We start from the raw sequence: 14,033 nt of genomic DNA, 5'->3' as shown, positions 1-14,033 counted from the left end.
AAATGTAAATAAGCGCAAACTATGGCTGGGTGGTTGTTGCCTTCATATCCATCCTCCTTCAACATTTTTGTAGGTCTCTGGCAGGCTCCTATTAGAAATGGAAGTCTAGGCCATTTATTACTATTACTAATAAAAACAACAACAACAACAATAAATAAATAATTGCATTTGTTAGTTGGGGTTTACCAAAAGGTCTCAAAGCTACTTAGCAAGATAAAATGCAACAGTTGAAAAGTTAAAAGCAGGAAAATTTAAAACAATGTATAATGCTAAATGTCTAAAACGCCTATCCGGTAATACAATAACAATGACTTCCTCATGAATTTTCCCCCCTTCTCTCTCCTCGTGCTCTTTTCAAATGTCCAGGGTCGTAAGATCTTGATCATTGGGACCACCAGTCGCAAGGATGTCCTACAGGAGATGGAGATGCTGGATGCTTTCAGCACAACTATCCATGTTCCTAATATTGCTTCAGGAGACCATCTCATGGAAGCCCTCGAGGTCAGGAGGCAATTGGGAAGGGCTGGGGAAGGGAGCTGAGAGAGGAGCTCAATTTCTTTGGGGCTTTTGGGCAAGCTGAGTAGTTGAGTCCCTGGCTACTGCCTGCAGTAGGCCCGAAAGCCTGCTGTGGAGTTGTGGCGTGAACATTTCAGTATTCATCCTGGTATGGAGAAGGGAAGAGGGGGGAATTGGCAATACATTTATCTCCCATCACGGTCTGGTTGGGTAAACCATCTCCTGAACCATTACCAAATGTTTTTGGGGCATTTACTTGGTCTGATTTGTTAATGCCCAATCTCCCAGCCCCGGGACTTTGACTCCTGTTTTTCCTTCCTGGTCTGCGATTGTGCATGAGTCTCCAGCACACCCACACCCAAAAAAAGGTCCAAGCTGGTTTTGCAAAATATTGGAGAACTGTGCTATATAACACCATGGCTCTGGAACCTGGGGGGTGGGGGGGAAGGAATCGATAAATCAGCTTTGCTACTACTTGTAAAGGAATGCCAATCTCTCAGCTATATGAACATAAGGAGACATGAAGACAAACTTAGGTTTATATAACCTGAAATGAAACTGTTAAGAACAGAACAATGAGTACCAGGACTGTGACTTTTAATCAATTAATTGATGGCAGACTAAAAAGTGCCCCTAATTAGCAAATCAGCATTCAGATGTATGTGATCTTTAAATACAAGTACTTATAAAAACTGTGGGTGACACACTCGATCTTAAAAGAAGCATGTCTCCTATATAGCAAACAGAGCCCTTGTCCTTTACAGTTTACTTCCAAGTTCTGGGTTCTAGCTGCGGAATCTGGAATCATTTGCTATTTCGTTTTTTTTGGGGGGGGAAGCAACCCTCCCCTTCAAAAACCTACCCCTGTTCATTATGCGGAGCCTCTCCAGATAGTCTTCTAAGGACTACATACCATGATGGGCATTCTGCAGTAATAAAACTGTTCGATTTAATGGCAGCACCTAAGGGGGAGTACAGAAACCTTCCCCCCGTAGGTCACCCGCCGAATCTGCGGAGAGAAAAATTGTGGGGAGCAGAGGCACAGCTCCTGTACTCGTAGCTGTGGGAGTGGCTAGTGGCCCCGATTCTTCTGCAACACACAGACCTGCCCCCCAAATTGCTTTGCTCTGCTCTGCTGCTGGGAGCTGCTTTGGTCTGTGAGGAAGTTGTAAATATTAAGAGGCAAGCTGGTTAACCTTTGGCATGTGGATTGCACAGAAGAAGCTCCTGATTTAGGGGCAGGAGAGGAGTTTCCTTGTGGCCCAGGTCCTCTTCTGTTCCCACCTGATGCTGTACTGGACCAATTTCCCTGTCCTTATGGCCTGTGTGATCCGATACCTGTGCACTTGATCAGTAGACAGATCCTTTACAACATTGCCACTCAGTGAAGTAAGAAGCTCTGCAATGGAGAATTTGGTGCATGGAGGATCAGTTTCAAGTTCTGTAGCAGCGTGTAGCATCCTGCCAATGTTACCTGTCCTACTTGCTTGTTAGACAAGGTGCTGGGCTTTTCTTAACACAGCCGGCTTCCCTCTTCTGTCCCCTCGCAGCTCCTGGGCAGCTTTAAAGACAAGGAACGTTCCACCATTGCCCAGAACGTCAAAGGGAGGAAGGTCTGGATTGGCATCAAGAAGCTTCTGATGTTGATTGAGATGTCAATGCAGGTAAGGTCCCTTGCCCTCTGGTCAAGCCAGAGTCTGGAACTGGATTAGCTGTGGGGTAATAAGACACCCACTTGGTTTTGCCTCTCTCAACTCCCAAGGGCTCAAAGCTCTTGACAACCTGAACACCCGCACATTAAAATGTCAGTAATGATTAAGCTAAAAAAAAAGAGCAGCATATACTGCAGGGTTTGCTTCCTAGCCACGATTTAACGGTTTAAAAATTTCAGACCCTGTCCAAGAACTTGTCATCTAGTTTGTGCACATTTTTTCTTCGCTGCAAATTAGATGGGCAAATTGACCATGGAGGACAGGCCGGATTTGCCACTCCCTTGCGTTTTTCTGTAACGTCGGAACAGGAAGATTTCCTTAGCGGGTTTTTGGCTCTCTTGTTGTAGCATTTCAAAAGCAGCTGGAGCCGCAGCTAGACGACAGCTTTGCAAAATAATAACTTGTGTGAAAAGGCTGGTGTCCAAATTAACACATCCTCTCGATGCAAGGATTGCTTCTTGCAGAGCGGAACTCCCTCTGCCTCACCGCTTCAAATCTGCTGTGGAGGAACCCCTAGAGAAGATTTACAAGGGCAAGCAAAACTCCTTGCATTGATGGACCAAGTTACTTAGCACTGCTTTGGATAAAACACAAATTGTTTTCCCTCCCCGTCACTAGACATATATATGTAAGATGGGGAACCTGCAACTCTCTGAACGTTGCTGGATTTCGACTCCCATCAGCCCCAGCTGACGTAACCAATGTTCTGGAATGGTGGGAATTGCATTCCAGCAGCATCTGTAGGGCTGCAGGTTCCCCATCTCTGATAAATATCAGCAGAGGATAGGTATACCGATGGCTGCTTTAACAACAGCTGGATGGAACTGTTCGTATATAGAAGCAGTATAACAGGGAAAGGCTATCCATCATGGCCAAATTCGTGCAAAGCATCTAGTTAGCCACTGTTGGAGTTCAGAATATTGAACTTTAGCCTGGCCCAGCAAGCAGTTCTTACTTGGGGTGGCGGGCTCAGGGGTTCAGTGATAAAGCTTGTGCTTTTGCATACGCCCAATTTCATTTCACTTTTAATTTCTATGCCGCCTTTCGAAATTACAAGGTGCTTTGCAAGCTGAAGAAACAGCTTAAATAGACAGCAAAGATCACACACCTAATGACAATTTGATCCAATACAAAAAAGTCATAATTTCAGGTTCACACCTTGGCTTCTCCGGCTAAGGGATCTCTGGCAGCAGGGAAAGATCTCTGCTTGCAGATCTGCAGCTTGCAGGAGCCAACAAACCTGGGCGTGATGGACCAGTAGCTTCATATGTTTATATTCTCGCCGTGTACAGCACCACCCCTGGTCTGAGTCTTTTGCGGACTCCCGGGAGTTGCGATTTTTTGCCTTCTGTTCTAACTTTGATGGGAGCTCACAGGGGAGGCTATCCCGGCGTATGGTGCCCTCAGTCACCCGCCGGCAATGCCTCTGTACCCTCCTGGGACCGGGCCCTGTCTTCAGGTGCGGCTAAATGAAGAGATTCCTTGCACCTTCCTGGGACAGGCTTCCAGGCGCAAGCCAAGAGGCAAGCAGTTCGGCAATGTGTTGAACCCATCCCCCGCCCCTTCCCTCCCGTGTGGCTCGTTCTCTGCGATTCTGTTGAAACTTGCACAGGGCTGGGGATCTGCTCCGACTGGATGTCACCCGAGGGTACAGAGTCATTTATCTAGATTACTTTCCCCCCTCTCTCTTCCCCTTGACTCTTTAATTCCATACCTACAGGCAAAAGTCAGTAAGTTATTGCTCACACCTATTAAAGTGTATATAATGGGCAGAGATCTGCAAGGTTACGGCCAATTTCACCCTTTACTGGGTGCTTTTTAAAGTTCCTGTTGGATTAGAATTGCGGACGTGCATCCAAAAAAATATTTATCTTTTAGCAGCAGGGTGGCGGGCGGCAGGATTTGAAGTTTAGGGCCTTGTATTTCCAGTATGCAATGTTTCAGAGGTGGGACAGTGGCATTGTGAGAGAAGAAGGGATCTGAATGAAGGCAAGAGACGGAGTCAAATTGTATCGCACGTTCCTTGCAGCTGCAATTGCCTAGTGGTGGAGGTGTTTATTCCCGGAAGGCAGGTGGCCTTCGACTTTCCCTGCTACTCCTAGAATATGTTCAGAAGCCTGCGTATACCACTTCCAATGAGGTAGCATTTCAAAACTGGACTTGAAACAAGACCAAATTAAGTTTGCACCCCTTGTGGTTGGGATATTTTTGAGGGGCTTTAGGGGACAGGGAAAGAAGCATGCTTTTTTCTGCACTGACAAGAAGGAGGAAAGTTGTTTTGTTATATTTGGAGCCACAGCTGGTGCACAGCAGCCAAAATAACTCACATAGCAGGTGATATCAATGGTCCGTCCAGTTTGCCATTGTTTCTTCTGCCCCTGCCCAGACAGATGACCCAGGAAACTTAATAAACCGAGCCTGACGGCAACATTGTCCTATTTTGGGGTATTCCCCACCAGTGAAGAGTGAGTACATCTCCAAAAAAAGAGTGACTACTTTGGGGTGTTTAGCGGCTTCTCTCCCACCTCATCCTCCTTCGCCACAGACTTTGGGTTGGCATTCTCAGAAACGAGAGCAGCAAAATCCTTAAACTCAAGTCGCAGGATCCGAAGGGCTCCCAAGGACTGGGACAATCTGTTTTTGAAAGCTCCCCCCAGCTTCAAAAACATGTTGACTTAAAGGGCTGGTGATAATGGGGTTGAGCACTGCAATTTTAAAAAAATGGGAGCCCCAAGTCCTCTCGGGCAAGTGGAACTGGTTTTGTGGCTCTTTGCATGCTGGCCATAATATTTACTACAAATCGGTTTATCAGAAAAAGCCATTGACTACTATCCTGCCTGCTCATACCACCCACAAGTTGATAGCTTGCATTAAAATGTGGCTTCTAAATAATCACACAACCAATCTTGAATTTCATATCTGGGTCAGAATTTCAGACCCCAAATTTATAGCACCATGTGTATTGGAACACTTTTTTTTTTTTTTAAGATCACCTGCAGATGTTAGATTCCTTACGTTTTTCCAAAGTGAAAAATTACAAAACTTTTTAAATAGGCTGTTGCAAGAACCCCTTGGATTAGTTTGAGGGTGTTAATGGGGGGGAACGACCCCTCATGCTAAGTTTCCCTCCTCCTCACTGGGGTGCAAAAATTCAGTCACTTACTGGCACCTAAAAAAAATGGGTCTGATCAACTGGGTTTCTGAAGGAGGCTGCAACCCTTTGAAATGTTGACGTGCTAAACACTCATTCAGAAGCGTTCAGCATTATTTGTAAGGGGCTGCTTGCTTTCCACTGACAAAACACAGGTTTAGTAGAGATTCCCTGCAGACTCCATATTTGAGGGGAATTTGAAAAATCACACCTCACACCTTCCCTTCCTCTGTCTTTCAAGGTTTTGCCATGCATTGCCTCCACACTTCTCAGGCCCTTCAGCATCTCGGGGTGCTAAATTGTGCCCTGTGCAAATTTCCAGGCTTGTGCAAAGAACCGCAGAATACAAACTTGAGTTTCAAGAGAGGCAGCGCGGTGTAATGGTTATAACTGTTCAGCTAGAACCAGGGCGAGGTAAAAGGTAAAGGATCCCCGCGACGGAGTGAGCTCCCGTTGCTCAGTCCCAGCTCCTGCCAACCTACCACTTCAAAAGCACGCCAGTGCAAGTAGATAAATAGGTACCACTGTGGCGGGAAGGTAAACGGCATTTCCATGCGCTCTGGCTTCCGTCACGGTGTTCTGTTGCGCCAGAAGCGGTTTAGTCATGCTGGCCACATGACCCGGAAAGCTGTCTGTGGACAAACACCGGCTCCCTCGGCCTGAAAGCGAGATGAGCGCTGCAACCCCATAGTCGCCTTTGACTGGACTTAACCATCCAGGGCTCCTTTACCTTTTTTTTTTAACCAAGAACCGGGGAGTCCCAAGTTCAAAGAATAAATAATGAGACAGTTTTGAATTGGTTCAGCCCCGACTGCCCTCACCTGCTCCTTGTCCCTTCAGCATAGGTGAGCTTGCTGTGGTTCACTGCTTGATTTTGTGTCTCTCTTTGTGTCTTCCCTTTGAACTTGCGAAGATGGAGCCCGAGTACCGTGTGCGAAAATTCCTGGCACTTCTAAGAGAAGAAGGAGCGTAAGTGACAGTGAGAGCATCTGACAGGGGTGTGTCCGCTTATTCTTGCCTAATCTGCATGCATGCTTACGAACTCGCCATGTGCCATTGGCCCAGGCCAGAATTTTAGCAAGAGTTCTTTTTGTAAGCCTTGGTTTTACAAAAAGAAAAGAAGGTTCATCTTCGTCCTTGGTGGCTGTTTAAATCACTCCATTCCTGCATCAGCATACTTTGGAGGTTTGGCCTTTTTCTTCTTATTTCAACATTTTGCTTATTCACCACCGACATGAGTGTGTGCGAAAATGTGTTGCATCCATTCATATATATATGAATGGATGTATGTAAAAAGGGAGGGAGTTTTGTGGCTCAAGCTTGCATAGGAACCATATTATTATTATTATTATTATTATTATTATTATTATTATTATTATTATTCAAATGTGTATACCGCCCTATACCTGCAGGCCTCAGGGTGCTCACAACATAAAATCACGGTATAAAAACAAACAATACATAATAAAAACAAAAACAAGAATAACCCAATAATTCCCCTCCTCTCCAACACATTTTAAAAGGGCATTGGATGTCAATCAGCCCAAGGCCCGGTTGAAGAGGAACGTTTTCGCCTGGCACCTGAAGGTGTATATTGAAAGCGCCCGGCAAACCTCCCTGGGGAGAGCATTCCACAAATGGGGAGCCACTGCATAGAAGGCCCCGTTCTTATGTTGCCACCCTCCGGACCTCTCGAGGAGGAGGCACACGAAGGAGGGCCTCGGAAGATGATCTCAGGGTCCCGGTAGGTTCATATGGAAAGAAGCGGTCCTTGAGGTATTGCAGTCCTGAGCCGCTTAAGGCTTTGTAGGTCAAAACCAGCACACTTTGAATTGGGCCCGGAAGCTGATAGCCAGTGCCGTGTCATTTATCCTTTCTGTACAGCCGTACTTTCTGACCCCCCACAAAGCCCCTTGTTTTCATACGTTTTTTGGCTTGGCTTTGACATCATTGTGAGGGAAGGCACTTTGAGCCTGAGCGGCTAAGAGCCGCTGATGCACTGCCTTATATCCGAACCCCTGGCCACTAAGCTGGGTCACCAGCAAGCTGAAACTAAAGATTAAATTCTGCAAGCTGAGCAGCATGTTACCAAAAAAAAAGAAAGCACCGTTCCTCCTGCTCTGCTCTGTTTCAGATTGCAATTGTGGAGGGGATGGTTGTGTTCAGACCCCCTGCACATAGAAAAGCAGCCCACCAAGGAGGAAGCAGAACTAGACCCCTTCCTCCGTCACATGGAGGGAGGTTCCGATGGAGGGGAATTTACAGTCTGTAGATTTAGCTCTTCCACAGCAGAAGCGGTGGTGCCTGGAAGAGCTCCCATAAGGGGCTAGGAGAGAGGCGTAGGCAAATGCGTTCACATGCGGCTTCGTGGGTTCAAGGGAGGAGTTCCCGCAGACCCCTGGTTTAGATTCGGACCCGATTCTGTACCTCTCCAGGGTGAGATAGCGCAAGAGAGATTCTGCTAAAGGCAGCATATGCGTCGTCTGCTTTGCGGGCTGTGCTGTTTCCCCTCAGCCTGGTCCAGTGCAGAGTGAGAGCGCCTTGACCCTCTTTCTTTTTGCAGCTTCGAGGATTAATGCCTGATGCCCAGCCATCTATGTGACTCCGCATGCGCTTCCCATCTCTGGATGCCCAGCTGTGTGTGCCACTCATCATCCCTTCCCCCAAGATATGCCCGCCCCTTGTGGAACCGGTTGCCCTCTTTTTCTTTGCAGTAGCCCGCTGGACTAAGAGTGAAGACCGGAGCCTTGGGCAGAAGCCGGTGGCTGGGGAAGAAGCCAAGGAAGAGCCCACCCCGGCCAGGACCTCCTCCTTCTCCTCCTCCTCTTCCGTGTGGTGTGTCTGGACAAGAGCCTAACGTTCGGCCTCCCCTCATCCCTCCTCTTTGCATGTCGGATGCAGCCGAACACTCCACCCTTTGTTATCTATTGTCCTCAATATCCTGGTGTCTCGTGGCAAATCAAAACACTCTTATCTAGAGTAACTGCTTTCGTATTATGCTGCCTGCCGCACCTGCTCACTTGGTTTTGGCGCACAGGGGGAGGAAAATAAACGTGCCCCATGCAGACCTGTCCATGTTAATGCGCAAGCTGGTGGTAGCCCCAAAGGCCCCAAACACAGGGAAGTCCTCCTCATTCCAGACCCGTGTATGGCCCTTCTTAAAGCTGGTGGTACCCCAAGTTCCCCCTTTCTCCCACACATGCACACAAGCGGTTTGGTCCTTGTGGGCCAATACCGCACTGTGGAGCTTCAGACTCGTCCCACGGCAAAACGGTGAATGAAGTGTTCATCACAAGACCAGGATCCAGAGAGAGTTTTCTTCTTGGATTTTAGGAAAGAGGGACAGTGGTGGCTGCACCCTTCAGAGGCTCGACAACATTAGCAGTGGCTCCGGCTAGTTAATTCCCAGTGGCCATTGCCCACTGGGCGTGGCAGAACCCAGCCGGACTTCAGTGTATTAAGGCAGGAGTAGACAGCGCAGGGCTACCCTGATTCTATTGGACTTCAGCTCCCATCACCCCTGACCATTGATCATGCCGGCTGGGGCTGATGGCAGTTGTAGTCCCCCTGCATGGGCTGTCCCTTCACTAATGGTTTCCTATAAAACAGGCGTGGTCCCACCCATAGATGTAGACAGCTGCAAAAGTTTGAAAACAGCCTGCAGCTTTCTGTTGCAGTGCCCTTCCTCGCTGGAGTCTTGGCCCTTGTGATGACCCACAGATCTATCGCAGGAGGTCTGATGTGCACTTTCTTCCATATGTGGTTGCATTCTGCAGCTTTCTGTTGCAGTGCCCTTCCTCGCTGGAGTCTGGCCCCTTGTGATGACCCACAGATCTATCGCAGGAGGTCTGATGTGCATTTTCTTCCGTACGTGGTTGCCATAGGCATGAGCTCATAGTGATCTTCCTAGGTAACAATCAGACACCTTGGTCTCTGCTCTCAGCTTCTCGCTTTTCAGAGTAGTTGCATCACAAGGGCGGAAAGCTATTATGCTTCTTCCAGAGAGGCTTCCTTTGCTGTAGTGAACTGCAAGAGTGAACCAATAGTCCCATTTGCTCTTGGGAAACCACCAAGCAGCTGGCCCCGAGCAGCGTCGCGCTTGTTTACGTTAGAGCCAGATGAGCTGTTCCACCTATCGCCACCGCCTGGCTGCGTTTTATTGCAGAACTTGCCACCTGGATCCTGCCCGTTCCATTGAGAAGTTTCCCCATTGTATCGGCAGCAATTGCCCAGCTGGTTTGGGAGTGAGGAAACTACCCGAGAGGGGTGAATAGTGCTGAGTTCTGCTAAGCCCATAGGGACAGGAGGGTAAGGAACTAATTACGGAGGTTCTGCTTCCTCTGAATCGGCTCTTAACACTGCTCCGTAGAAATACAGGTGGTTTAATGGCCCTGAATAATCTTCCTCCACCTCATCCGCAATGCAAGTGAGTGGCTGGACCGATCTGCCATCTTGCTGGAAACGCCCCCCCCCCCCTATATATCACTGATGGGGTCCTCATTCCCCGCCTCTCCCAAGTTGCTACAATCAGGCAGATGAAAATGACACTTGACTCCCTTCCACCCTGTGCAGCAAAAGGAAAACAGTTGTGTTAGAAGTTGCTGCAGTGTACTTGAATCACAATGGATGCATTTATTATAACGTGGGTTAGCAGCTTTATCCTCTTTTTTTAGTTTCTTCTTTCCCCCCTGTTATTAGTGTTGAGGATTATGTGAATCCCTGGTGGAGCTGTAAAATCCCCTCTTCAGTTGTGCGATTGCTCTGTTTCCAGCTGCACTTTTGCCTCTACCCCTCCCCCCCGGCCCAAATCTCAACAACCTTCTCCTCTCTCCACCTTCTTTCATCTTCCAGTGAAAGGGAAACACACATGTTGTATTTAACGTAACGTCTTGGAACCAAATGATGTAAAACATTTTTATTGTGGGGTTTTTTTCTTCTTTTTTTGTCCAAAGCTATATTCAGAGAGAGAGAAAAAATACAAATATATATGTATATATCGATTGATTGTATGTTTAAAATGCAGGTGAACTGATGCAATAAAAAGGCACAGATACTCAGGTTTTCGGGTGGTTTGTGAATGGCGCGGCAGATGAGCGAGTCATTCGGCTCTCCTTGGAATGTCTGCCCAATCAAAGACTCAGCAGTGCCACAGAAAGGTTTGAACTAGCTTGTTGCAACGTGAAGCTTTAAAGGCCAGATCTTCGTTCAGCAGATATGTGGCTTGAGAGTGTCCCTATTTTCATCGGAGAAAAGTTGGGAGGGTAGGAGAAGCGCACGTGTACAGTCGCACCTCGGAAGTTGAATGGAATCCGTTCCGGAAGTCCATTCGACTTCCAAAGCATTCAAAACCAAAGCACAGCTTCTGATTGGCTGCAGGAAGCTCCTGCTGCCAGTCGGAAGTCGCGACGGGCGTTCGGCTTCCAAAAATTTTTTGGAAACCAGAACACTCACTTCTGGGTTTCGATTGTCAGGGAGCCGATTTGTTTGGGAACCAAGGCGTTCGAGATCCAAGGTACGACTGTATATGGAAGCAGTACCTGGAGGGTACATTCTCAAGGTTGGGTACCATTGATGCCAGAGATGCAGAGGGTCCTGCTCAGTCAACCAGATGAGGAGCAGAAGGCCAGGATTCTAGGATTTGTACCAGGCCTGACCTTATACACAGGCCTTAAACTGCCTGTCAGTTGCATGTGTTGCTTGCCCCAGTTCCCTTCCATAGCAGAAGAGGGTTCTGCTACCTGAGCATACTCAGTGCCAGGAAATTTTAGGTTAGGACTCAGAGATTCCCATTTCAAACCCACAAGTGCCAGATTGCTTTCCCCTCCCCCTCGCCTTAGTGAAAAATCAAATCCACTGCCCCCACTCCTGCTCTCATTCCCATTAATAATTCTCTCTCTTAAACATTTCAGAATCAGTGCTCTATGCCTTTAGAAGTCGAGATAAAAAGAACGGGGAGCTAATAACTCACAAATTGTAAAAGTCCTCGAGTGCAAATTGCCTCCTCTGTTGTGCCTCGTGGGTTCTGACAGTAGCTTTCTCGTGTCTCTTTTCCCACATGGAACGAGTAATGACATTTTTTAAAATTTCAATTAACCCTAGGCAGCCAACTCCCTCCTTTCCACAACACTTTATGACACAGATACACACACACACACACACACACACCCTGCCTTGCACACTAACACTACAAAAAAACATTCCAACAATTCTAAGGTTGCTTTTAAGTGCCTTTAACTTTATTGACTTAAAGAGGACCAAAGAGAGGTGAAATATATTTCTTCTTCTTCTTCAAATATATATAATATATATATATTTATATAATATATAATCTTAGTTAACTCAAAGGTATATATACATTGTATAATAAATAATTATAAAAAGAGCATTTTCTGAATATAACTTTCAAAAAAGGCTGGAAACCCTCTACGGCTTTGTAAAGAACTTTGGATACAGCAGGTTGAAGGGAGGCTGGGGGGGGGGGAAAACTTAATGTCCCCCAAAAGATGACTGGAATATATAGTTTATTAGTATGCATATGCCTGTACCAGCCCCTTTCTAGTCAAGCATAATGGATGAGAAATCGGGGGCAGGCTGAGTGACTGCAGGGACAGAACTAAGATTTATTTCACCCAGTTTGGTACACACACAGGCTGGGAGCCTCAATGTCGCCCCTCTGGAGGCTCCACCCGGGGCAAAAAAAAACCTGGCTATCCCCCCCTGTAGCTACCACGCTGCCCCTCTGGAACAGATTCCTTTTTTTAATCACAAAAATCAGCCGTGAAGTTAAGTGTGGTTAATGCTAGCCAGGAATCCTCCTAGACAGGATCTGAAGCTTACTGTTGACCGCTGATCAGCATTAACGGGTAGCTAACAATACTGACCTCTTCCTCAGTTGCGGATCGCAGTTTGCGATGCCATCGCCCGCTCCCAGCCGCTCTCAGCTTCAGTGAGAGAACTCCCATGTTAGGTCTACAGCAGCACAGGGGTTTGTTTAGTGGGGGAATTTTGCTGCTGAGTAGACAGCGGGCTTAAATATGTACACTGGCTGGCTTCTGGCTAATGCTATAAACGCCCAGACACTTTGGCTGTGGGTAAAGGTCTACTCAACCAGCATTGTGGAGATGGCTTTAGGAGGTGTAGCAGATGAGAAACTGAGTGTGTCCCATCTCACAAAAGGTCAATACAGTGGTACCTTGGTTCTCGAACTTAATCCGTTCCGGGAGTCTTTTCGACTCCCAAAACCGTTCGAAAACCAAGGTGCGGCTTCCGATTGGCTGCAGGAGTGTCCTGCAGCCAATCGGAAGTTGCGGAAGCTGCGTCAGACGTTCGGCTTCCGGAAAATGTACGCAAACCCAAACACCTACTTCCGGGTTTGCAGCGTTCAGGAGCCAATTTTTTGACAACTAATCCGTTTGAGAACCAAGGTATAAGTGTAATGCAAGTCTTTTATGTTGCCAACAAGGACCCTTGCTTCCAAGAACTGGAAGTTCTAGTATCAGCCTGTCCCAGAGCCCCAGGCTTCAAAAGTGGCCGTCGACAAGTTGGGAAGGATGAAAAGGAGAGCTGTGGAAATGATCAAGAAGGTAAAATCCCCATGAGGAAAGAAATTGTGTCAGTTCAGACCAGGGGAAACAATATTAATGTGGGACAAATCTCTTTCTTACATCTTTCCAGTGTTTTTTTGTTTTGTTTTGTTTTTTAAAAAAAAAATTCAGAGGAATTTTCCATCTCCTTCTGCTTGGAGCTATCCAGTAAGTAAGGCAGGGAGCAGAAACCTGTGGCGCTCCAGATCTTGTTGGACTCCCAACTCCCTTTGGCCCCAGCCAGCATGGCTAGTGGTCAAAGTTGGCGGTAGTTGGGAGTCCTCATCTGCAGAGCCATGGGTTCCCTGCCCCAAAGGCAGCTTGATCTGGTGGTGCTGGTTGCAGTCTTTTGGAAACGGGAGAGACTTCTGGCGCAAGAGGGGAAAAAAGAGAGACATATCTAGGACAAACAGACATAATAAAAGCGATCCTGATTGACAAGATTTTAAGAGAAGCAAGAGGAACGTATTAGCATGCTTGGGGAACCCCAAGTTGCAGAAGTGTGTAACCCATCCACACACAAAAAACCCCACAACCTCAGTGATCATGAATGTTGCAGGGAGTTGGAATACCATGCTTGGAACTCTGAACTCCTTTTGGGAGAGAGGACACATTGCAACGCGTCGTTGCATACTTCACTTGCTCTAACAGCAAACTCCAGTGCTTGAGTCCCTTTCAAAACCACCCCAAAATAAGACGGCGGTCTCTCCCGACCTGCAGAAATACGCGCATTTGCAAATTAAAAGATAACGGCCGTTTCTTTAAAAAATCTGAAAACCTGCCTGGCAGGAACCTGCCTGGGCATCCTGATGGCAGCTGAGCCTGCAGAGAAAAAAAAAACAACGATCTAGAGAAAGTGGAAGACTGGGAGGCGATGGGAGTATTCCAATCATGCCTGCATTTGGAGATGTGGAAGGACAGTTGACCAAAACCCTTTCCCCATCGAAAGGAAAAGTATTATGGGATGAGAAGGAAGAAGTGACTTGCTCAAACCCCTGACAGCTTTTAGTAAGTATCCTAAAATGGGAAGGGAAGGATATGAGTTGGGGGGGTACCTCTCCCATCTCCAGA

The 14,033-nt window shown here is 47.2% G+C and overlaps 1 protein-coding gene across 5 annotated transcripts in view; it reads left to right on the top strand.

Moving 5' to 3' along the window:
• The window catches only part of NSF (N-ethylmaleimide sensitive factor, vesicle fusing ATPase), a 79,128-nt gene extending 68,692 nt beyond the window's left edge, over positions 1 to 10,436 (top strand). The window contains exons 18-21 of one of the 5 annotated variants that reach the window (XM_033169374.1): positions 367 to 501; positions 2,067 to 2,180; positions 6,293 to 6,348; positions 8,094 to 10,436. In XM_033169374.1, the coding sequence (XP_033025265.1) occupies positions 367 to 501; positions 2,067 to 2,180; positions 6,293 to 6,348; positions 8,094 to 8,109 (321 nt within the window). In that variant the 3' untranslated portion in view covers positions 8,110 to 10,436. Of the gene's footprint in view, positions 1 to 366; positions 502 to 2,066; positions 2,181 to 6,292; positions 6,378 to 6,902; positions 7,072 to 7,942 lie in introns of those variants that run through there. The other 4 variants (XM_033169375.1, XM_033169377.1, XM_033169376.1 and 1 more) reach the window with 4 other exon arrangements.
• Positions 10,437 to 14,033: the final 3,597 nt, after the last annotated feature.

The sequence above is a fragment of the Lacerta agilis genome, chromosome 14 (genome assembly GCF_009819535.1).
Source record: "Lacerta agilis isolate rLacAgi1 chromosome 14, rLacAgi1.pri, whole genome shotgun sequence".
Classification (NCBI taxonomy): domain Eukaryota; kingdom Metazoa; phylum Chordata; class Lepidosauria; order Squamata; family Lacertidae; genus Lacerta; species Lacerta agilis.
Note: the sequence above shows the minus strand (reverse complement) of the source record. Positions and strands in the feature narration are given on the sequence as shown.